The following is a 23,763-nucleotide window of genomic DNA, read 5'->3' on the forward strand; positions in this document are numbered from 1 at the left end:
CATTTCAGTGCAGGAAACTAAACAGAGTTATATATTGTTATGTATTGTTTTATTAATGCAGCAAATCTCAAATGAAGCAAAAGAATCTGCTATGTATGTAACATGCAGCAATTGGAAGCGTCTGTGTGAAAACATAGCAAAGGTTAAGTGTCCTGGTGATTTAAAACTCCATAATTACTATAATACACTTTGGTCTTAGTCTCTATGTTGACTGATATTTGTAATGATTTTTAAGGTTCTGCCAAGCAGACAAAAACAAGAACATGATGAATAAGACTTGTGTCTTTGCCTGGTTACATAACATACAGCTGTTATCACTCAGGGTGTACTCACTTTTGTTGCCAGCTATTTTGACAATAATGGCCGTATGTGAGTTTTTTTCAGAGGACAGTAAATGTGCATGAAAAATTCTGTTTATTAAGAATCTACATTTACATCTACATAAGGATTTCTGACCAGCTACTTTGTAAGGACATTTTCTGGACATTCAAGTGCACAAAACAGGGAGCCATTTTGGAAATATAAGTAATAAAGTAATGGTTCCCATTGCAGCTGCTGACTCACAGATCGTTGGACACGTCAGCTTGGGCTCGCCTTACAAGTCTGAGCTCATTAGAGAAATGATTTTGTGAAACAGATAGAAATAGATTTTGAGGTAAGACCCCGTTTTGTCCGTTGTCCTTTCCCATAGGGTGATTTTTGTCCTTGAGTAAAGGCAGGGTGTGAAAAAAGCAGTGTGGAGTTCAAGAGCATTTCGGTAACCTGAGGAGTGCCCCAGTATGCATCTTTCTCTCTCTCTCTCTCTCTCTCTCTCTCTCTCTCTCTCTCTCTCATATTTTCTCTCTCTCTCTCTCTCTCTCTCTCTCTCATGGATGCTGTAAGATTTTTAGATATCTCGAGTCAAAAGGTCAAACTGGCACTGCCTTTGAGGATAGATAGATAGATAGATAGATAGATAGATAGATAGATAGATAGATAGATAGATAGATAGATAGATAGATAGATAGATAGATAGATAGATAGATAGATAGATAGATAGATAGATAGAGAAATAATTATTAGGAAAAGAAAGAAAGAAAGAAAGAAAGAAAGAAAGAAAGAAAGAAAGAAAGAAAGAAAGAAAGAAAGAAAGAAAGAAAAAGATATATCTTTCTTTTCTCGGGGGACCTAAAGTCTTTTTGGATTCGGTTCCTCGGTTCCTAAGGCCAAAGCAGAGTGCACAGGGGGACGACCAAAAATAACACACACCTGTGGGCAGGGATCAGAGCAATAGGACAGCCTGCTCACACACACACACACACACACACACACACACACACACACACACACACAGCTGCCATCATCCCACCTCCTCTATCCTCTTTCTTCTCTTGTTTTAACATTTCTGGAGTGTGCCTTAAATCAAAAGCTTTACAAAGTTCTTTTTTGAAACTCTTCAGACGGTTCCTGAATTCTGATTGGTCAGGAGGTGTTGATTAATTCTCTGTAGCAGCAGCTCTGCAGCTCTGACAGTAATGTGTGGTTTGTATTAATGAACTCGGCTTGTTCGCAGGCACGTGTAGAGCAAACACTCTGTATAATTATAAACAGAATAAACAATCATGTGATCACTCAATATGGTAAAATGTGATGTAAGGAGAAATACATTTATGGAAGGAGTCTCCAGTGTCATTGCTTTGTAACAGTCTGAATATTATAACAGAAAAATGTACAGAGTTTTATTTTTTATTGTTTGTTTATTAACATCAAGTGAGAGAGAATAAGGAAAGAGGAGGATTATGGATGTGGTGAGGGAAGACATGCAGGTAGTTGGTTTGAAAGAGGCAGATGTAGAGGACAGGAGGGGTATGGAGACGGATGATCTGCTGTGGCGCCCCCTAATGGGAGCAGCCGAAAGAAGAAGAAGAAGAAGAAGAAGAAGAAGAAGAAGAAGTGAGAGAGAATAAGGAGAACCTAGTGATGGTGTTTGTGTGTATAGCTGCTACAAGATAAGCAAGAGCAGGAACTAACACACTTCCTGAACAATAAATGTAACTACTAGCAAAAAAATAAAAACGTAATAATAAACAACTGTTAGCAAATTGGTGTGGTGTACAAGAAATAAAACAAAATGTTGTTGTATAAAAAGAATCAATATGGTAACTCTGCTTTATCACACAACATTTTTGTTGATTGGTTTACATATTGACACATTTGTCACACACACACACACACACACACACACACACACACACACACACACACACACACACGAGCAATGTACAATTTTATAAACCTAATCGATCAGGTGTACATGGGAATGAAAGACACTCCACGCGCCACTCTGCTGCCCTCTGCAGGCCGTACAGGAAAATACATAAGTCTATACAAACGACTTGGGAAAAAATGTGTTGTGTAGAATAAAAAAAAGTGTTGTACCAACGTAAATAGGAAAATGAAACATTAAACACAAAAAAAAAACCGTGTACAGTCAATGGAATGAGGAGAATTAATAAAGAATATATTGGAATCACACAGGAGTGGAATGGAATATTATTCATTTGACTAGAGTAAAATAGAATCTGTCTAGAAGAAAAGTCTGTAGGATATATTTGAATCTGTGTGTAATATTATTTTGTATATAGAATAGAATTGATTTCAGTAAAAGAGATGAAACTTTATTGTTATTGCACAAGTTACGGTACAAGACAACAGAATGCAGTATAGAATAGAATAGAATAGAATAGAATAGAATAGAATAGAATAGAATAGAATTTAGTGAAACAGAATATAATAAAGTTTGTTGTAATAGAATAGAATAGTGATTGGAAGAATAGAATAGAATAGAATAGAATAGAATAGAATAGAATAGAATAGAATGTGTTTATACTGGTTATATGGTACTGATATATTAGTGATGGTATGAATGGGGGTTTTTGAGTGAATTATTTCTCTTTTCTGGAACATGTTCAACACAAATCCTTTTCTTTCTGAAACCTGAACTCGGCCATGTGACTGCAGTGTAGGACATCATACCATGCGCTGCTGCTCCGCGCCGCTAGGTGGCAGTGATGTATCGCACGCGCTGCAGTGAAACTAAACACAGATTCGGTGAGCAGTAGCAGCTGGTCTCGCGAATTTAGTCTGCAGGCTGCTGGAGCCGCTGGAGATAAACTGAAGCATTGTGGCGGTTTCCGGGGCGCTTTTGGTGATCTGAAACACCGTGTGGATCAGAGGATAAACACCAAAATCCTGCACTGGAATTCAATGGCAGCAAGGAGCCGCAACACGGTACTGATCCTGTGCTAATGGGGGTTGCGGGGCTCTTGGACACGGTGACACTTTGAGCTTCTGCGCCGACGTGCTTTCATTTAAACCGCAGTGAATGAGGTTGTTGATTCCGCGCCTGTCTGGCGTTGTTCAAGTCATTTTAGATTATAGCGTGTTTTGGTGGATCGCTGTGGCGCTTGACGTGAGTCACAATCCGGGAAATGAAAGAGGCGTTTACCTGCAGCAGCGTTCACATTTCCTCCACCATTTCTATCACTGTTATCACCTCACTCCTACACACATATCTCTTTATTCACGTGTCACTCTTTATTCTTTTTTTCATGTAAAAATGACTCACGGTGGCTTTATTATCGTTGTTTGTGTTTTATGTCCAGCTGCCGTATATCAGGTGGCCGTTTCTTTGCGACATCGTTTCCGGTTTTGCGAGCTAGCGGCTAATCTTTACTCTATTGGTTCATAATACAATTATAGGATTTTCGTTAAGGCTGTGAGATTGATATCTAAATTTGTTTCGACTTTGCTGCTGCACTCGAGCTGAATAACTAGCTATAGCAACCGCTAGGTGTGTTGCCAGCTAACAAACACGACGTTGCTAACGCTGTAGCAGAATGGGCTGTTTCGATTCGCGCCTTCTCCGAGTCTTAGGAGTCGATTCGAATCGCATATTCTCGAACTGCGGTGTGTTATGAAGTGACAAGAAAACAATCATTCTACAACAATGTACGCTTCATTATAGAAAGAAAGCAATACCAATAATGTAGTTCAAGTATTGATAAGAACGATAAGATGTATAGACTGTGATTGGGACTCAACTCGGATTTCCTGAGTCGACCCGCACTCCCTTAGCTTTGCGTTAACGGAAACGACACTCCTCCCCCTCCCTCCTCTGAATCGATTCCCAGACCCGCTGAATCGATTCCCAGACCGCTGAAACCTTCTATATCTAAAATGTTTCTGGCCAATATTTTATTTATTTATCTTTTTTCTTCCATCTTCACTTTTGTTTCAAACATCATTATTTAAAGTTTTGTTATATATCTTGTTAAAAAGGCGTTCGCTTGCTACCTGCTTAGCGTTGCATTGCAGATTCAGAAAAAAAAACCAATTCCGAAATAAAATCATATTTAATATTTACAGAAAATCTCCAGCTCGGCTATTTTTCATTAAAATCCATCATTTCTGGAAATAAGTGTCATATGTCCCATGTTCTGTCTTTGCTTTCACGGCTAACAACATGCTAACATCCAGTCATATCCATTAGCAAGTGTATAGCCGAAATCCCTACGATTAGCAGAACAAAAATAACCTTTAAAAACACTTTATTGGATTAACCTGGTTTTATTAACTTAATCTTTAGGCTTGTTGTTTTTATTTTATCCGCTCTTTTACGTTATATTGGGTTCAGACTTTAGTTAAAAGCTGTTTTAGATGTTTTACTCAGTCTATAATGTGTGTTGTGTTAATATTTATAACATATAGACATACTATATTCAACTCATTTATTTATTTAGGCATTTCTGTGGGCATGAAACTGATCCCAAAGACAGGTTGGAATGATCTCATGTTGAATGTTTAATAAGTCTTGAACCGTGTCTGGTTTCCCAGTCTTTAAAAGCACTTTATAATGTCATCTTTGAGCGAATAAGGGTTGAGGAATCCTTCTCACTGCTAAGCAAAGTCTGTAGAACACATCCTGTATTTGACAATATGATCATTCAGATGTTTAACATTTAATTGAATGTTCTCCAGTGTGAGAACATTTGGAATGGTTTGAACTGAAGCTGTAACGTCAGAGGCTTTTCAGGAGAGTGAAGAATAAATCACAGGATGTTTTAGGAAGGTAATCATCACACCACCAGTGTCTGCACAGCTTTTCCAGTTAGATCGCAAATCTTGGATGGTTGGGTAGCTGAGGATAACCGGCTATTTTGTCAAAATGAAACTGCAAGTGTGAAAACATGATTAAGCAATCTCTACGTAGAAAAGTTTGTACACCCCTGACCATCACTCATGTGTCATTGTTAAACATCTTTTTTTTTTTTTTTCCTGTTATAATAACAAGAACCTTTCTGCAAAGGCTTTTTACCAGATCTAGAATTAGTGATTATTCTGGTACAAGAGCATTAGTGAGATCAAGTACTGATGCTAGGATGTTGTGGATGCTCCGGTTTCTGTTCATTTCAAAGTTGTTCAGTGGAGTTGAGGAGATCAGGGTTCTGTGCAGTTCTTTTGGGTTATTTTTTTTTAGTTCTTTTTGAGGCTACAGCAGGCCGACCTCCTATACAATTGTATTTGTTGAAGAACAACATGTGGGTTTTAGTCAGCTCGTGTGTCCATTTACTTTAGGAAGTGTAGCAATTTTCTAGAAAGGATACAGGTGCAGCACTGGCATTTTGCTCTTCATCTGATCAGAGCAGGAATCTTAGTACCGAGCAGGTTTTTAGGTTTTGAGTGCGTATGTGGTTTTAGTGGGATGGCTGTTTTTCTAACAGTCTCTGCTTTTTAAGCCTCTCGCCATTTGCCATCTGTTAATCCTGCACCAGCCCTGCAACATTACGCACATTCAAGCTCAAGCTCCTCTATTCCACTGTATCATCAATGAAAGTGTGTAGAAAGTGTGTGATCCATATTGCTGACTGCTCCTGTGTATGTGTGCAGGTGTAGGTGATGAGAGAAGAGCAGCTGCTGCCCTCGCGGCTGGCGGCTCAGTAAGGCCGTGGGCTCAGCATGGCACAGGGGGCGCAGCAGGTGGACATTCACGTTCTTCAAGACCTGAAGCACCGTTTTCCCGAGATCCCAGAGAAGGTCGTGTCCCAGTGCCTTCTGCAGGTGAGCTGCTTCTAGAAAACGCATCCGTAGCTTTGAAGAGAGAGAACGTGAAAAACCCAACCTTCTACTCCTCTTCATCCTCTTCCTTCTCCTCCTTCTTCTCCTCCTGCTGGTTCTTTGTTCTCTTCTCTCATGTTTGCTCACTGGTCAATAATTGATGATTAGAGGAATACAGAAAGAAAGAAACCGGAATTCTGATACCTGCTAAAAAGCGCTGACTCACTGACACAGATAGATTTATATCTAACCGTGTCCAGACAAAAAAGAAATTATAAAACTGTACTAATTAAAAACAAAAAAAAATAGATCTAACATCTGTCTTTTTATAAATATCAAGAAAAAATATATAGCTGTATTTGTTACTTTTATTTATATTTGTTTGTTTATTTATACATATCAAATAATTATTAAATGTGTATTACTGTAACTGAGATAGGAATGTAAGACTATATAAAACATTTTAATGTAATTTTTTGATATAATAAGCAAAAAAACGTATTAAATACTTTTTTAAATATTTTTCTAAAAAAAATTATATATCCTCTTCATACAAATAATAATAATTGAAAACATGAACAAAATCGTTTGTTGATACATTTTTAAGTGGTAAGTCTGTAATTGTCAAGAAACTACAACAATTTGTATTATTTTTAAATGAATTGTTTGTTTGTTTGTTTCCACTTTTCAGAATAACAACAACTTGGAGGTGTGCTGCCACCTGCTGGCTCAGGAGAGCAGTCGCTACCTCTACGAGGAGTACCAGAGCGGGGAAGAGGTGCACCTGAGCCGCAACCGCATGCTGCACATCAGCATCGGCGGCTTTCCCCCGCCCAATGAGAGCGCCAATGCTAACGCCAACGCCAATACAGGATACGGCACTTACTTTATATGTGATCCTGGGCGCTCAGCTAACACGCCCACTCCTCCACCCACTGTGCAGGGCATTTCACCCACATATACTCCTGTACCCCCTCGCTACATGACCCCCATCACACTGGCGCTCTCCTCGAGCATTCCGTCTGCTCCTCAGGCACTCCAGATTCCTCCTGGTGCCTACGGAAACAGCGGAAACGCCCTGTACATGCGCCCTTCTCCTTCTCAGAGCCCTCAGCCTTCGCCCTGGGCGTCATCCAATGCGCCTGTTTACTCTCCTTCACCGTACAGCACGCCACCGTATCAGTCGCCCTACAGCTCACCCCAGCATCATGCCTTTTTACCCATAAGCTCTCCTACCCTGCCCAACATGCAGTACCAGCAGCATGTCTCCTACAGGCCCTACATGCCTGCCAAAAGCTCTATGAAGAACCAGATCGAGATGACGCTGGATGCCCGACAGCGCAGTAACTCCCCCATACACACTTCTCAGGGGGCGCTCTACATGCCCAACAGTCCCTCTCCGAGCTCCCCATCCAGGGCCATTAGCATGGCACCACCCCCTGGGACCTCCTTTCACCCAAGCGTTTACCTGGGTGGCGCACGCCCCCGCCCTGCCTCCTCTCCGCAAGCTGGAAGCTCTGCCTTCATCAAGATTAAAATGGGGCCGGGTCAGCAGCAGCTGGGTTCGGGATCACCGTCACCTCCCGTGGAAACGGAGTCGCTTTTGAACATCGTGGATCAGGGCGAGAAACACGGCACTCCCGCCCCCATCCTGCCCATCTCTGCCTCGGCCAGTAGTAGCATCAGCCACATCAGCCACATGCCCCGACGTTCCAGCTCCGGATCTGATGACTATGCCTACACACAGGGTAAACCTGTAACCTCTTTACTCATTCTGATAATCAGGTCGTCATCTTTTTATTTAGCAGCTTAATCACACATACTGTAAATATCGTCATAGCCAGTAGTTAGTATATGTTATCAGTACACACCCAATCCCGCTTGTATTGTTTTTACATTTCAATGTGTGTTATTATGGTGTTGCTTTAAGTATTTGTCTCTCACTATTTGCCTAAACCACACTTGAAGACACACTGACATTTTATTTCCCCGCATTGGTGACACACTTGTGTGTCGGTGATCTGATCTAAGGGTGTTGCCCCTGTGTCCTGTAGCTCTGTTGCTGCACCAACGTGCAAGGATGGAACGTCTGCTGAAGGAGCTGCGGGCCGAGAAGCAGAAGGTGGAGCAGCTGAAGGCTGAGGTCAACGACATGGAGTACGACGCGCTGCAGAGGCGCTTCAGACGCGTCAACAACTCCAGCGCCATCTCGCTGGTGAGCATGTACACGTGCGCACACACCAGTTTGTCGGACCCAGTGCTTTCATGTTTTACTCCTTTTGCAACGCGATAGTCATCGTCATGACAACTGCTAGGAATGCTGTAAAACCATCAAAGAATCAGTTAGTGTTTTTTAAATCTGAATACTGAGTGGAATACATGTTTTCAACGAGTTACCATGGTCCGATTTTGATATTCCGACGGCTACAGCGATACAAAAGAATTTGTAAATATGATCATGCTAGCACTCATCCACTTGCGAAAACAATTTCTTCATTAGGGGTGTAACAGTACACGTATTCGTACCAAAATATTTCGGTACATAGCTTTCCGTCAATCCTTTTTACGCACAGAGCATATTTAAAATCCGAGTTCCCTCAGGAACATATTAAGTGGTGGACCACAAGTTTTAGTCTTGTTTTAGCCATACACATTTTATTATTACTATTATTATTATACTTAAAAACCTACACAATAATGCCAGGGGTTTGTCGCTGTGGCAACTCACTCCGTACCAGAAATAAGATTTCTTACATGCATTAAAACACTAAAGAATCCATAACTCTAATGTTAGTCGCTAAACACACCTAACACCTATTCACCCAATGAGGACATGGAGGTGTGTCTGTCACTGCATCTAAGTAGCATGCGTTGACTTGGGGGTGCGCTTTATTTGTACCTTAAAATCCAATGAAGTAGTAGTTTACATTTTAACGTGGGTTCTTATTGTGTCACATGGTACAACAGTGTGACCGAAGCTCAACACGCACAGATACACAGACATGTGCATACAAAGAGAGAAAGAGATATACACTCTCAGACACACCATTTAAATGAGAGAGAGAGAGAGAGAAACTCTTGGGGAATGAAACATGCAATCTGGGAGAAAGAAGGAGATACACACTCAGACAGAAGTGAAAAAGAGTGAAAGAGAGGGAGACATTCACACAATTAGGGAAAGAAAAAGAAATACACACATTCATAGAGAGACAGACCCTTACAGAGAGTCAGTCTCTCTCTCTCTCTCTCTCTCTCAAAGCAGCCTTTGAATGATGTATATAAGGTATAGACACTCGGAGAAAAGAAAAAGGGTCTGTGAATGAGTTATTATATACAAACACATCCTTATATTATCATATATTGCAGTACGAATGGAGATGGAAGATGTATAAAGATGAAGAAGTATAAAGAAGGTCAGAAGGAGTTGCATTGTATGTTTGTGGATTTAGAGAAAGTGTACGACAGGGTGGAGAGAGGAGTTGTGGTATTGTATGAGGTAGTCAGGTGTGTCAGAGAAGTATGTGAGGGTGGTGCAGGACATGTATGAGGACAGTGTGACAGCAGTAAAGTGTACAATAGGAACAACAGACTGGTTCAAGGTGGAGGTGGGACTGCATCAAGGATCAGAGCCCTTTCCTGTTTGCAGTGGTGATTGATGGGTTGACGGACGAGGTCAGACAGGAGTCTCCATGGACTATGATGTTTGCGGATGATATTGTAATTTGTGGTGAGAGTAGGGAGAAGGTTGAGAAGAGCCTGGAGAGGTGGAGGTATGGGATGGAAAGAAGGGAAAAGAAAGTCAGGTGGAATAAGACAAAGTACATGTGTGTGAATGAGAGAGAGAGCAGTGGAGTGGTGCGGTTGCATGGAGAAGATGTGGAGAAGGTGGAGGAGTTCAGGTACCTGGGGTCAACAGTGCAAAGTAATGGAGAGTGTGTTAGAGCAGTGAAGAAAAGAGTGCAGGCGGGGTGGAGTGGGTGGAGAAGAGTGATAGCAGGAGTGATTTGTGATAGAAGGGTATCTGTAAGAGTGAAAGGGAAAGTTTATAGGACTGTGGTGAGACCTGAGATGTTGTATGGTTTAGAGACAGTGGCATTGAGTAAAAGACAGGAGGTGGAGCTGGAGGTAGCAGAGCTGAAGATGTTGAGGTTTTCGTTTATGAGTGACGACGATGGACAGGATTAGAAATTAGTTTATTAGAGAGACAGCGTATGTAGGACATTTTGGAGACAAGGTGAGGGAGGTGAGATTAAGATGGTTTGGACATGTGCAGAGGAGGGACATGGGGTATATTGGTAGGAGAATCCAGAGGATGGAGCTGCCAGGAAGGAGGAAAAGAGGAAGGTCAAGGAGGAGGTTTATGGATGTGGTGAGGGAAGACATGCAGGTAGTTGGGTTGAAAGAGGCAGATGTAGAGGACAGGGGGGTGTGGAGATGAATGATCCGCTGTGGCGACCCCTAATGAGAGAAGCTGAAAGAAGAAGAAGCAGTACGAATGTGCAAATGATGGATTTATTGTTTGAATGCACGTGTGTGTGAGGGAGAGCGGGAGGAAGAGAGAGATCATTAGAATGCTATTTACCGTCATTAGATCAAATTCCTCACAATGGTGTTAGAAATCAGACACTTGGTTATGAGCATGTCTTTCTCTTTTATAGCAAAATGTGTTTGGCTGAGTCAAAGCAATGACCGGAAAGTGTGTGTGTGTGTGTGTGTGTGTGTGTGTGTGTGTGTGTGTGTGTGTGTGTGTGTGTGTGTGTGTGTGTGTGTGTGTGTGTGTGTGTATATATATATATATATATATATATATATATATATATATATATATATATATATATATATATATATATATATATATATATATATATATATACACGTACCAGCCTGAAGATATGACCAGAATCCGGACGCACAACAGACAGCTACAGATAAACATCGATTGCACCTTGAAGGAGACAGACCTGCTGCAGTCTCGAGGTAAATCCCAAATCTGTGTGATGTGGATTGTTTCAGATTGTTTGGTTTAATTGAAAAACTAAAAAAAAAAAAACACATTGGACGAGGAAGTCGCAGGGATCAAAATGTGCACTGTAAAAAAAAAAAAATAATAATAATAAAATACAGCATCAGATACAGATATTTACTGCAGATCCCCTTATCGAGAGCGCTGTCCAAAAGTGCTTTGCATCTTTATCACTAAATAAATCAAGACTGGTTCATGGTGTTTGGAATGATTGACGAACAGCTTGGAAGCTCCGCCCCTTCCCTGCTCATCCTGCATTAGCCATCTCATTCCGAATTTTATCGCAGCCTGAAAGCCACATCCTCAGGCAGAGAATGTTTAGAAGGTTCAAGTTTATTAATATGAAATAAAATCCGTTCGAGAATGTTTGACTTGGTAGACGCTGAGAGCATGAGACACTCAGACCTGCTTTAAATAAAGAGAGACACAACTTTAAAGAGATTATACACACACACACACACACACACACACACACACAGACACACAGAGTATGAGCATGCAATTCAAGCTCATCCTCATAGAGACAGAGATACACACACAGAAAGATAGAAGATGCACATGCACAGAGGAAAAAAAGAAAAAGATGCACACAAACACTCTCTCTTTCTGTATATGTGTATCTTTACCCTAGACTGTTGCGGCGACAACTCTCTATCAACTCTGCCCCCTTTCCTTCATCTCTTGTGTCTTTCCTGTTCATCTCACATAAGCGACTTGTCTTCATTTTATCACAAACCTAGCGAACATCACACTAATGTATTCTTCAGATCTAGTGTTTTTTGTTGTTGTTTTTGTAAGTTTTTTTGGGGGTGGGGCAAAAAGATTAGACACACCTTTAACAAGATCAGATTCCGATAATTTTACAAATAATCTTTATGACCAGAATGATTAGAAAGTATCTGCCCTCCTGTGCCTCTGCTTCTGTGTCTGTTTTTAGGTTTAAAGGTGGACTCCAGAGTTTAAATGCACTCTTAATTATTAATTACTACACATAAACTTACAAAAATATTTTTTTTATAGAGCAGTAAGAAGGGAAACATTTTTAGAAAGATGCAGCTCTGTGTCCTGAGGGAAGAAAAAAAACTAATCGATATGTTGTTTGGTGCAAACTGCATTAATCTCAGTTATTTTCTACTAAATGTTGTCCCGCTTTAATTAAGCCTTTTATTTATTTATTTATTATACAGCAGTCTGAACTGTTAAGCTTTGCTTGGTGTTGTGCTGTACGAGGCTCGAATTCATCTGTATCTGAGAGGGTTGTTTCTGTGTCAGATGCAGGTTCACAGCATGTAGCCACACTAAAAAAAAAGTGAACAAATAATTATTTCTTTGTGTGTACGTGTTTGACACATCACGCTTCTCCTCCTTCCCCTTGAGGATGCCCCACGCATGCTCAATCGGGTTAAGGTCTGAAGACCTACATGGCCACTCCATCTCCTTCAGCTTCCTCAGTAAGGCAGTTGTCATCCTGGCGGTGTGTTTGGGGTCGTTATTATGTTGTAACACTGTCGTTTGGCCCAGTTTCTAAAATGAGGGTGTCATGTTTCAGAATGTCACAGTACATGTTGAAATCCATGTTTCCTTTAATGAACCGCAGCTCCCCAGTACCAGAAGCACTCATGCAGCCCCAGACCATGATGCTACCACCACCAAGCTTGGCTGTAGGAAAGACACAATTTTCTTGGTACTTCTTACAAGGGAATCGCCACAAATGCTGGATACCATCTGAGCCAAAGAAGTTCATCAGTTTCATCTAACCACAGGACATGGTTCCAGTAATTCACACTCTTGGACAGGTCGTCTTCAGCAAGAAGCTGACCGTCCGCTTCTGCAACCTTTAAAGCAATGCTGCAGCACTCATACGTCTTTTTTTGAAGCAGCTTCTGCACCTGATGCACAGCACGAGGACTCGACGACTTTAACAGACTCTTGCAAGGCCTGTTTTGAGTGAAACCCGTTTTGGAAAACCCTCTGTATGACCCTGGCCACTGTACTGTGACTCAATTTCATGGTATTACCGATCTTCTTATAGCCTTTGTCATCTTTGTGGAGAGCAACAATTCTAATTCTCAAATCCTCTTTGCCATGAGGTGCCATGTTGAACATCCAGTGGTCAGTATGAGAGAACTGAACTCAAAACACCAAATTTGAACTGCTCTAATACATGATTTGTATGTTCCTGTAAAGCAGACGACAATATCAACACGACGAATAGGACATGTGACTTTGCACGGTTACACAACGTACAGCTGCTATCACTTAGGGTGTACTCAATTTTGTTGCCAGCTATGTAGACAATAATGGCTGTTTAAGTTTATTTTAGAGGATAGTAAATCTGTACTGATATACAAGTTGCACAATGACTAAAATATATCCAACTTACTATTGTATTGTTGCTGAAATGTGAGGGGTGCATTCACTTTTGTGAGAATACTGTGTGTGTAATAAATATATATCATATCCACTTCAAAAGCATTTATGCAAATCGGTGGTTTCTGAGGAGGTAGCCTATAAACTTAACACTCTTAGATCTTGTTTTTTTTTTCATTCCTGGGATGGTCCTCATGAGAGCCTGCTTCATCATAGCGTTTGATGGTTTAAAGACTGCACCTGATGCATTAAAATTTCATGTGATTTTCAGATTGACTGATTTTTATTACTTAAAGTAAAGATGGACTGTGTTTCTCTTTACTTAACTGAGTGTTTCTTGCCACTTTATGGATTTGTACAGTAGCACTAATAGAAATTAGAGAATGTGTGCCGTGCTGTCCTCAAATCTATGTATATGTATAGATATAATGTATCTGTATATGTCTACAGGGAGTGCAGAATTATTAGGCAAGTTGTATTTTTGAGGATTAATTTTATTTGAGGATTTAATTTGAACAACAACCATGTTCTCAATGAACACAAAAAACTCATTAATATCAAAGCTGAATATTTTTGGAAGTAGTTTTTAGTTTTAGCTATTTTAGGGGGATATCTGTGTGTGCAGGTGACTATTACTGTGCATAATTATTAGGCAACTTAACAAAAAACAAATTTATACCCATTTCAATTATTTATTTTTACCAGTGAAACCAATATAACATCTCAACATTCACAAATATACATTTCTGACATTCAAAAACCAAACAAAAACAAATCAGTGACCAATATAGCCACCTTTCTTTGCAAGGACACTCAAAAGCCTGCCATCCATGGATTCTGTCAGTGTTTTGATCTGTTCACCATCAACATTGCGTGCAGCAGCAACCACAGCCTCCCAGACACTGTTCAGAGAGGTGTACTGTTTTCCTCCTTGTAAATCGCACATTTGATGATGGACCACAGGTTCTCAATGGGGTTCAGATCAGGTGAACAAGGAGGCCATATCATTAGATTTTCTTCTTTTATACCCTTTCTTGCCAGCCACGCTGTGGAGTACTTGGGCGTGTGTGATGGAGCATTGTCCTGCATGAAAATCATGTTTTTCTTGAAGGATGCAGACTTCTTCCTGTACCACTGCTTGAAGAAGGTGTCTTCCAGAAACTGGCAGTAGGACTGGGAGTTCAGCTTGACTCCATCCTCAACCCGAAAAGGCCCCACAAGCTCATCTTTGATGATACCAGCCCAAACCAGTACTCCACCTCCACCTTGCTGGCGCCTGAGTCGGACTGGAGCTCTCTGCCCTTTACCAATCCAGCCACGGGCCCATCCATCTGGCCCATCAAGACTCACTCTCATTTCATCAGTCCATAAAACCTTAGAAAAATCAGTCTTGAGATATTTCTTGGCCCAGTCTTGACGTTTCAGCTTGTGTGTCTTGTTCAGTGGTGGTCGACTTTCTGCCTTTCTTACCTTGGCCATGTCTCTGAGTATTGCACACCTTGTGCTTTTGGGCACCCAGTGATGTTGCAGCTCTGAAATATGGCCAAACTGGTGGCAAGTGGCATCTTGGCAGCTGCACGCTTGACTTTTCTCAGTTCACGGGCAGTTATTTTGCGCCTTGGTTTTTCCACACGCTTCTTGCGACCCTGTCGACTATTTTGAATGAAACGCTTGATTGTTCGATGATCACGCTTCAGAAGCTTGGCTATTTTAAGACTGCTGCATCCCTCTGCAATATATCTCACTATTTTTGACTTTTCTGAGCCTGTCAAGTCCTTCTTTTGACCCATTTAGCCAAAGGAAAGGAAGTTGCCTAATAATTATGCACACCTGATATAGGGTGTTGATGTCATTAGACCACACCCCTTCTCATTACAGAGATGCACATCACCTAATATGCTTAATTGGTAGTAGGCTTTCCAGCCTATACAGCTTGGAGTAAGACAACATGCATAACGAGGATGATGTGGTCAAAATACTCATTTGCCTAATAATTCTGCACTCCCTGTATACAGTGGTGTGCAAAAGTGTTTGCTGGTTTTCTTATTTCTTATTTATTTTTGCATGTCACACTTCAAAGTTTCAGTATTCTTCAAACTAATTTTAATATTAGTAAAAGATAACACAAGTGAACACAACATGCAGTTTTTAAATTAAGGTTTTTATTATTGAGGGGAAAACAATCCTAAACTACATGGCCCTGTGTGAAAGTGTTTGCCCCCTACACCTAATAACTGGTTGGGACACCCTTAGCAGCAACAACTGCGATCGCGCGTTTGCGATAACTTGCAGTGAGTCTGGTACGGCGCTGTGGAGGAATTTTGCTCCACTCATCTATGCAGAATTGTTGTAATTCAGCCACATTGGAGGGTTTTAGAGCACGAACACAGCATCACAATAGGATTCAGGTCAGGACTTTGACTAGGCCACGCCAAAGTCTTCATTTTGTTTTTCTTCAGCCATTCAAAGGTGGATTTGCTGGTGTGTTTTGGATCGTTGTCCTGCTGCAGAACCCAAGTTCAATTCAGCTTGAGGTCACGAACAGATGGCCAGACGTTCTCCTTCAGGACTTTTTGGTAAACAGCCGAATTCATGGTTCCATTTATCACAGCAAGTCTTCCAGGTCCTGAAGCAGCAAAACAGAAAGTTGTGGGGTCTTTTGTGACCTCTTGGACGAGTCGTCGCTGTGCTCTTGGGGTACTTTTGGTCGGCCGACCACTCGTGGAAAGTTTCTCCACTGTTCCATGTTTTTGCCATTTGTGAATAATGGCTCTCACTGTGATTCACTGGAGTCCCAAAGCTTTAGAAATGGCTTTATAACCTTTTCCAGACTGATAAATATGAATTACTTTCTTATTTATTTGTTTGTAAATTTTTATGGATCTCAGCATGATGTTTAGCTTTTGAGGATCTTTTGGTCTACTTCACTTTGTCAGGCAGGTCCTATTTAAGAGATTTCTTGATTGTGAACAGGTGTGGCAGTAATCAGGCCTGGGTGTGGCGAGAGACATTTAACTCGGGTGTGATAACGGGGGCAAACATTTTTTCACAACATTGTATATATGAGTGTGTGTGTGTGTGTGTGTGTGTGTGTGTAAAATATTAGTTCTAACTTTTAATTTGGTATATATGTAATGGTTTAAATGTGGTTAATGAGCTGTAACCGAGGAATAAAATCATGTCTGATGCATTAATGTTTTTCTCCCAAGGCAAGTTCGACCCTAAAGCAATGAACAACTTTTATGATAACATCCAGCCTGGTCCTGTTGTCCCACCCAAAAAAGGTGAGATTTGTTTTTATTTTTTATTTTTGTGCTATTGACTGTATTAGAGTATGAAGCTAACTAGAAATAGAAGTCAGTGTTACCTGAATTAGTTTTATTTTCCCATCATTATAACCACAAACCACATCCAGTTCTGTTGTGACCTATAAACAGTTTCGGAAATCTTAAACGTTCTTTCGGCTGGCCGTCTTAAACGACTGGGCATCTAAAAGTAATGTGGACAATGAATTTGACTGTGATTTTAAACTTATAAATAAATATAAACTATCCCTGACATTATATTAATACAAATGTCCATTGTTAGTTAGACGCAAGTTGTACTTCCATCGGACATCAGCTACATTTCTGAAAGGTAAATAATTGTTACTATGAATGCCATGTAAAGGAAAAACGGCGTCATGTAGTAATATTTTAGGGAAATTATTACTGACCGGAGCAACTTTACTGTTCCCACTGTGATCTTGATTAATGTCCTGAAACCTCCTGTCCTGATGTTTTATTCTATTTGTACCTCAGCAATTTGACTCTGTAAATATCGTTATATTTTTATTTATTCGGTGTTTGCGCATGTTTCTGTCAACATTATAGCAGCTATTGACACTAAATTTAATAATACCAAAAGCTGCCGCTTGGAACCTCTGAAGCTGAAGACTCATCCTGTGTGTCCCGGTGAACAAGCTGTTGCCATGGAAACAATAACGCATCAGAGCAAGTGCACCGATGGTTAAGTGGAGCCGCTGTTCTAGAAAAGTAATCAACACCTGACAATCAATCAGAACGCAGGATTTAAGTATTGGGAGGAGTTAGTCCAGCGAGAACCTGTTAAACTTCATCCTGCGAGCTGAAGTAGAAGACGTCCTCCATCTCGGCTCCTTAAATACTTTTATTGATTTTCTTCTCACTGAATTTAGCACTTCCTGCTTCCCTAACCCCCACCTGCTCATTCTTGGTTTAATTCTCATTGACCTCAGCTGACTCTGAGAGCAGACTTGAAGAGATGATCATGTTACTGGCTTCTCATCTCTTTACAGAACCTGAACATCACTGCTGAATGATGCAGGATGAGTCAGGAGTCGTCGCAACCCCTACCCCTTCCCCCCTCTCTCTGTATCCTGCTCTCTCTAGCTGTCTGTATGTCTTTGTTTCCCTCTCCTCATGTCTCTGTATATACGCCTCTCTTTTTGTCATTCTAAAACGTTCTCTTCCTCTCTCACCATCTCCATGTCTTTTTTTTTTTTTTTCTGTTTGTTAATTTATGTCCATCTTTCTCTCATATCTACTATCGATCTCATGTCTGTCTATCTGAATCTCTCTCTCTTTGTTAGATGGAGCAGTAGCAGCAGCAGCAGCAGCAGCAGCAGGAGTAGTTGGAGTAGTAGGCGGAGGAGTAGTTGGAGCAGGAGAGCCAAGACCGAAGCCACCAGCACCACCGCAGCGTGACGAGGACTTCGAGGGCGCTCATTGGAACTGCAAGAGCTGCACTTTTCTTAACCACCCGGCTCTAAACCGCTGTGAGCAGTGTGAGATGCCAAACTACACCTGAAACCCCGCCTCTTTATCAGCACGGCCCCGCCCACGGCTCAATCCACAAACCTTACACCTTCAATCCCTTCATGCACCTTTAAAGGCCCTGCTGAGGGAGACGTGACCAAATCTGTGTATACTATCAAGCCAGGCACCCACTTGATCCTTATGCAGGCCCCATCCCCAGCCCTCATCTGTGTACTTGTTTGAATGACTTTTCTTTCCTACTGACAAGCGATCAGGCGAGCCTAAGTGAAACAAATCCAGGGTCTGGTCGGCTCTGGAGCAAAACCAGTTCAGAAGGGTGTGGTTTTATCTGCAAAAGTGGGAGGGGAAGAGGCATGGCCCCCTTTCCAGGCTGAAAGAGACAGCCATGTTTACATATAGAAAGGGAAGCTGAGCCGACCAGACGTTGAAGTGGCATGAGCCAGACTCTGGTTAGTCCTACTGTAGACTCACATTGTACACTGTAAACGCTCAAGCGGAGGAGGAGGAGAGGTCGAGAACCGGAAAGGAGGAGCTCCTCGCTGAGTAAAGAACACTAAGAGACAAAAGTGCACATGAATTCTCTCCTACCTGGTACTTTTATGCTTTTTATGCCATACTGTATTGTATTCAAAGGTGTTGATTTTTTTTTTTTTTTTTTTGTGCGCAAATGTATCATGTTGCTGTACTTAATAAAGGAGTTGATTTTATGTGATGACACACTCAAGCTCTTCATTCCTGAAAGCTGGTGGTAAAAGAAGTTAGGAGCCTGGCTTCATGTGAATGAACAGGGTGAAACTTCAATTTGGATTTCATGCTCTTTGCTAAATTAAGTATCTTAATCTCACACGCACACTGCGTTTTCTGGACGTGAATTACTTTCCTATGAGCTTCCTGTAAAAACTGTTCCTAGGTCTGTTTTTTGGGACAAAAAATAAAATCATGCCCAAGATACTATCCAACTGGAGATTTTGCTGTATCCATTGGAAACTGTCTTTTTCCAATATAACAAAATGACCTGATGGGCTACCGTGTTACCGTGTTGGCAAACCGAGTTCAAAATTCAATTAAAAATTATTTGCGATGTTTCCAGGAATTCATAGATTTTAGCTCAAATTTAAAATGAGAAACTTCTAAAACTTTAGCCTGGTTTTTACTTTTTTGTTTTGAGAATGCACTTGATGCTTGAATGTTTACAAAATGTACAATGAAAAAAAGAATTGAATTACAGGTATATTTTACACAGAAATGGCTAACTGCTGACTGCACCCTAGGCCTCCTCACCTCACCTAAATCAGTGGCTGACTTTACTAACACCCTTGTGGCTGAATGAATCCCCACAAATCTAAAGCATCATTCAAAATATAGGGGAACATCGTCCCAGAAGAGTGGAGGTTATAATATAAAGCAGCAAATGAAGACTAAATGTGGATTGAGATGTTCAGAAGGCACATATGAATCTTATTTTTGGGTGCACTGACACACCTTGGTATTGTAAATTTTATACATTTTTTTTTCAAATTCCATTTCATACCTGTGAAATATAAAACAGATGAGATCAGTCAGTTTGACTAATCAGTACCAAAAAAATTATCCTGCCATGCAAATAAATCTGATGCAAAAAATATTTTTGTATTTTATAATTTAATGTGATTAATTTGCAGTTTTAGCTGTTTGTGTTGTTTTAGAAAAGAAAATCCACATCCTAACAAATTAATTTATACAGTTAGAATCCATAGAAATCTGTATCAGAGAACCTTGGGAACACATGATTGTCAACTTTTCAGCCAATCACACATCAGGAAAATGATCAAATTATTTACCGTATTTTTCGGACTATAAGAAAAAAACTATATAAAAGACTATATAAAAAAAACTCCCGAGAGAAATAGTTGTGAAAGGAACGAGGAAGACGGTGAACAATTACTTTCTTGTAGGCTACTGTTTAGATACAAGCCGTTGTAACACGTTGAGTCTGGGTGAAGGGAGGAGCTCGCTAACGCCAGTTACAACAGAAATCATATAAGCACAGACAGGTTTCCAAAACTCGTGCTTTTTTATTTTTCTTGGCAACAGCGTTACAGGTTAGTCAAAGAAACTTAGAAATGAGCATCAGAAAATAATGACATATTCCTTGGTCTTGCACACATGCAGTAATACCGGAAAAATGCAGCGGCAGCCTATTCCCAAAATGCCGCTCTGCTCTTAAAGGAGCCACAACATATTTTACCCGTTACACCGTGTAAAACTGTCTTTCGTTAAAGCCTGTGTAAAGTTCATTAGTTTCAGTGTAGGCTTATAGGCAGGTGCGGCTTATTTATGTTCAAAATAAAAATCTTTGTCAAATTCAGTGGGTGCGCTTTGTAGTCCAGAAACTAAGGTAGATTTATTTGATATGCTGACTCTGTCTCAGCAGGTTCCTTGGGGCTATTGATAAATATATTAGGGCTGTCAGCCGTTAATATTTAATAATTAATCGCAACATATTCGCGCATTTTTATCTGTTCTAAATGTACCTTATATGAATACTTTCAAGTTTTGATTGCTTTAGTCTGCATTAACAAATATGGATGCTTTATGCAAATTATTATCATCATATTATTATTAGTGAAACTATACTCATCATAGAGCATGAAGACAAAATATTAAGTGTTTTAAAGTAATTATGATGTTTTGAAATACGCAAATGATCAGGACACCAAACTGAACTTTTGCTGTTTCCACACGGGCCACGCATAAACAAATGTTCAGTGAATAAAAACAGTATTTCGGTGGATTTTTTTTATATCCGAGTAAAGAAAGGAGGTCGGGAAAATGTGTGTTGGTTTTATTTTCGCATCATTTCTATGTATTTATTTATATTTTTTATACAAAAATGGTCAAACAGACATGCATGCTGCATTAATCGCACATTAATAAAATTAGCGCTGTTAAAATAAATTCACATTAATGCATTTTTAACATGTTAATATATAAACACACACATACACTATATTGCCAAATGTATTTGAACACCTGACCTTTCCTGCTATGTGTTTTTTTCCAAACTGTTACTGCAAATCTGGAGGCACTCAATTGTACAGGACGTCTTTAGATGCGCTATAATACAATATAAACTTGGAAACCCAAAACCTGTTCCAGCATGGCAATGTCCCTGTGCACAAAGTGAGCTCCTTGAAGATCTGCTTTACATGCTTTGGAGAGGAAGATCTTGAGTGGCCTGCTATAGAGCTCCGATCTCATCCCTACTCAACACCTTTGAGATTAATTGGAACGCTGAGTGCACCCCAGACCTCCTCACCTCACCTACATCAGTACCTGCCTTTCGTAACACCCTTGTGGCTGATGAACACAAATATCCATAATCAAACTCCAAAATCTAGTGGAACATCTTCCCAGAAGAACGGCGGGAATTCTAAGAGCAAATTGAGACTAAATGTGAAATGCTCAAAAATCATACCGCACGTATAACCAGGTGACCCAATACTTTTGAAAACATAGTGTATATAGTGTGTGTGATTTATATTTAGCATGTTAATATCTTACATGTGGGAATATTTGCTCAGTAGATATTTCTTATCAGTAGATATATAATCTAGGGTGAGGTTGCTGTTGTGGATATACTGTAGATAATGTCTTCCTTCTTATACACCCACACAGGCAGTTAATCAGCTCTCTAAATGTTGATGCAGTAGACATGGAAAACATCTTGCTGACAAGACCAGAGACCTGTTACCCTGTGTGCTGTGAGGAAACAACTTTTTTTTTTTTCCATCACAGCAGACGCATTTCCTGTTTTCATGCAACAAGTAATCCAGAGCATAGTGCGTGTTTTTTATTTTTTTTAAACCTGTTTATTTTGTTAGTGCATATAAATCAGATTCAGGTCACAGCTGCATTTTCGAGGGGTTTTGAGACAATTTGGACAGAATTCATAAACACACACTCTCTCTCACACACACACACGCACAAAAAAACGTGTTGTCATGCCATTTTCTTTCTCACGCACATTAAACAGACAGTGCTAAGAGATACAGAAGTCCTCTACTCCACCATGACAAAGTGTTCAGTATTAATACTTCAGTAAGATAAGATTAATAAATGGACTTGTGAGATTATTGATCAGAAGCTAGTCTATTGGCAAGGCTCAGCTAAAACCACGACCTACGAGTTTCCTACCACATCAAACATTTTCTAGGAAATTTATTTTTATTATTTTAACAACCCCAAGTGCATCAAGTTCCCGTTTGTGCATTTGTTGACACAAGGAAAAAAAAGTGCTCTATTCCTCTTATTCTGCAGAAATTTGCCAACAGTTATGAGAGTTTTTATTCACTAAAAGTAGGACAGATGCCATCGGTTTATAGTGTAGGGGAGTTCCTATTCTACCTTATATCGGATAAAAACTTTCTATTATGTCCTCTTTTCATTCCTCTCACTTTTAAGTGATTAATACAAAGTGTAAACCCGTCTATCCTGAAGATTTCTGAAAAGCTTTATCTCTTATTGTTACATGGGACAAAGCTTTGACACTGGAGACTCCTTCCTTTGATGGTAAATAAACACATTTCTCCTTATGGAAAGTAAGTATTTTATAATACATTTATAAAGTGGAGAGTCCTTGTAAATGAAGTGTTGCTATGGAAACAGATCAGAACGACTTGTATACATATATAAGCTGCCGATCTTGTATGAGACCAAGCATAACTGAGACTTTTACTGTAATACGTGTAATAAACATGTCATTATCGTGGGTTATTTAATTCGGGGCAGTGTTTGTGCTTGCATTCAGTAGGCAGTATGCACTGATTCAAATCTTTCTTTTAATGAGTTAATTTTTTTGTGCCACTTGGATCAGGAAATGAACTTAATTCTTGCAGTTTTATAGTTAAAATGATTAAAATATGTGGTTCTGCTTACTATGTTAATAAAGCACATTTTCGCTAGACTTTACCTAGCCGTTGGTGCTACTACTGTATAGCAGCAATGATTTTTAGCTAGGCACTTCCTGTTTGTGATCTCATTTAAAATAAAAATTCGTACATCTGGCCATTATAAAACCAATAAAATCTGATCAGACTGGAATTTGTTGATTTTATCCTACTTCATAGATTTAAGGCATAACATTTCAGGTTGAACATAAAAATCCAAACAAAAGGCTGAAATTCAATTCTGTAACAAGTGAATGTACTAATTTAGCTTTCACAATTTCATTTCAGCCAATCAAAATTCACAAAATTATTCTGCTCTGTCTAGAACTGAATATTAAGTGATCAATCTGTGCTGTGAATATATTTTTAATTCCCTTTTCTTTCTATATTTACGTAATTTTAATTAAAAGTGATTAATATTGGGATTAAATTTTATTTTGTAAATTTTATTATTTTATTCTACACATTCAGATTTTACACCTCACATGCAGAACCTTATAAATACTAACAATTGGCACAAATTGGTGTAAAACTGCTGATTCAGAACGAC

General features: G+C 39.9%; 1 protein-coding gene across 1 annotated transcript; it reads left to right on the top strand.

The window, feature by feature from the left end:
- The first annotated feature begins 2,880 nt into the window (after window positions 1-2,880).
- On the top strand, window positions 2,881-18,997 carry tab3 (TGF-beta activated kinase 1 (MAP3K7) binding protein 3). The gene is made up of 7 exons (XM_046871420.1): window positions 2,881-3,270; window positions 5,929-6,099; window positions 6,788-7,844; window positions 8,151-8,311; window positions 10,980-11,073; window positions 16,699-16,773; window positions 18,099-18,997. The coding sequence occupies exons 2-7, from the start codon at window positions 5,998-6,000 to the stop codon at window positions 18,314-18,316; spliced, it is 1,707 nt and encodes a 568-aa protein (XP_046727376.1). The 5' UTR covers window positions 2,881-3,270; window positions 5,929-5,997; the 3' UTR covers window positions 18,317-18,997.
- Window positions 18,998-23,763: the final 4,766 nt, after the last annotated feature.

The sequence above is a fragment of the Silurus meridionalis genome, chromosome 17 (genome assembly GCF_014805685.1).
Source record: "Silurus meridionalis isolate SWU-2019-XX chromosome 17, ASM1480568v1, whole genome shotgun sequence".
NCBI classification, from domain to species: Eukaryota; Metazoa; Chordata; class Actinopteri; order Siluriformes; family Siluridae; genus Silurus; species Silurus meridionalis.

Coding starts and splice junctions, on each gene's coding strand:
- tab3 (XM_046871420.1), top strand. CDS start 5,998: ATGGCACAGGGGGCGCAGCAGGTGGACATTCACGTTCTTCAAGACCTG. Junction 6,100..6,787: donor TGTCCCAGTGCCTTCTGCAG/GTGAGCTGCTTC, acceptor TCCACTTTTCAG/AATAACAACAACTTGGAGGT. Junction 11,074..16,698: donor AGACCTGCTGCAGTCTCGAG/GTAAATCCCAAA, acceptor TTTTCTCCCAAG/GCAAGTTCGACCCTAAAGCA.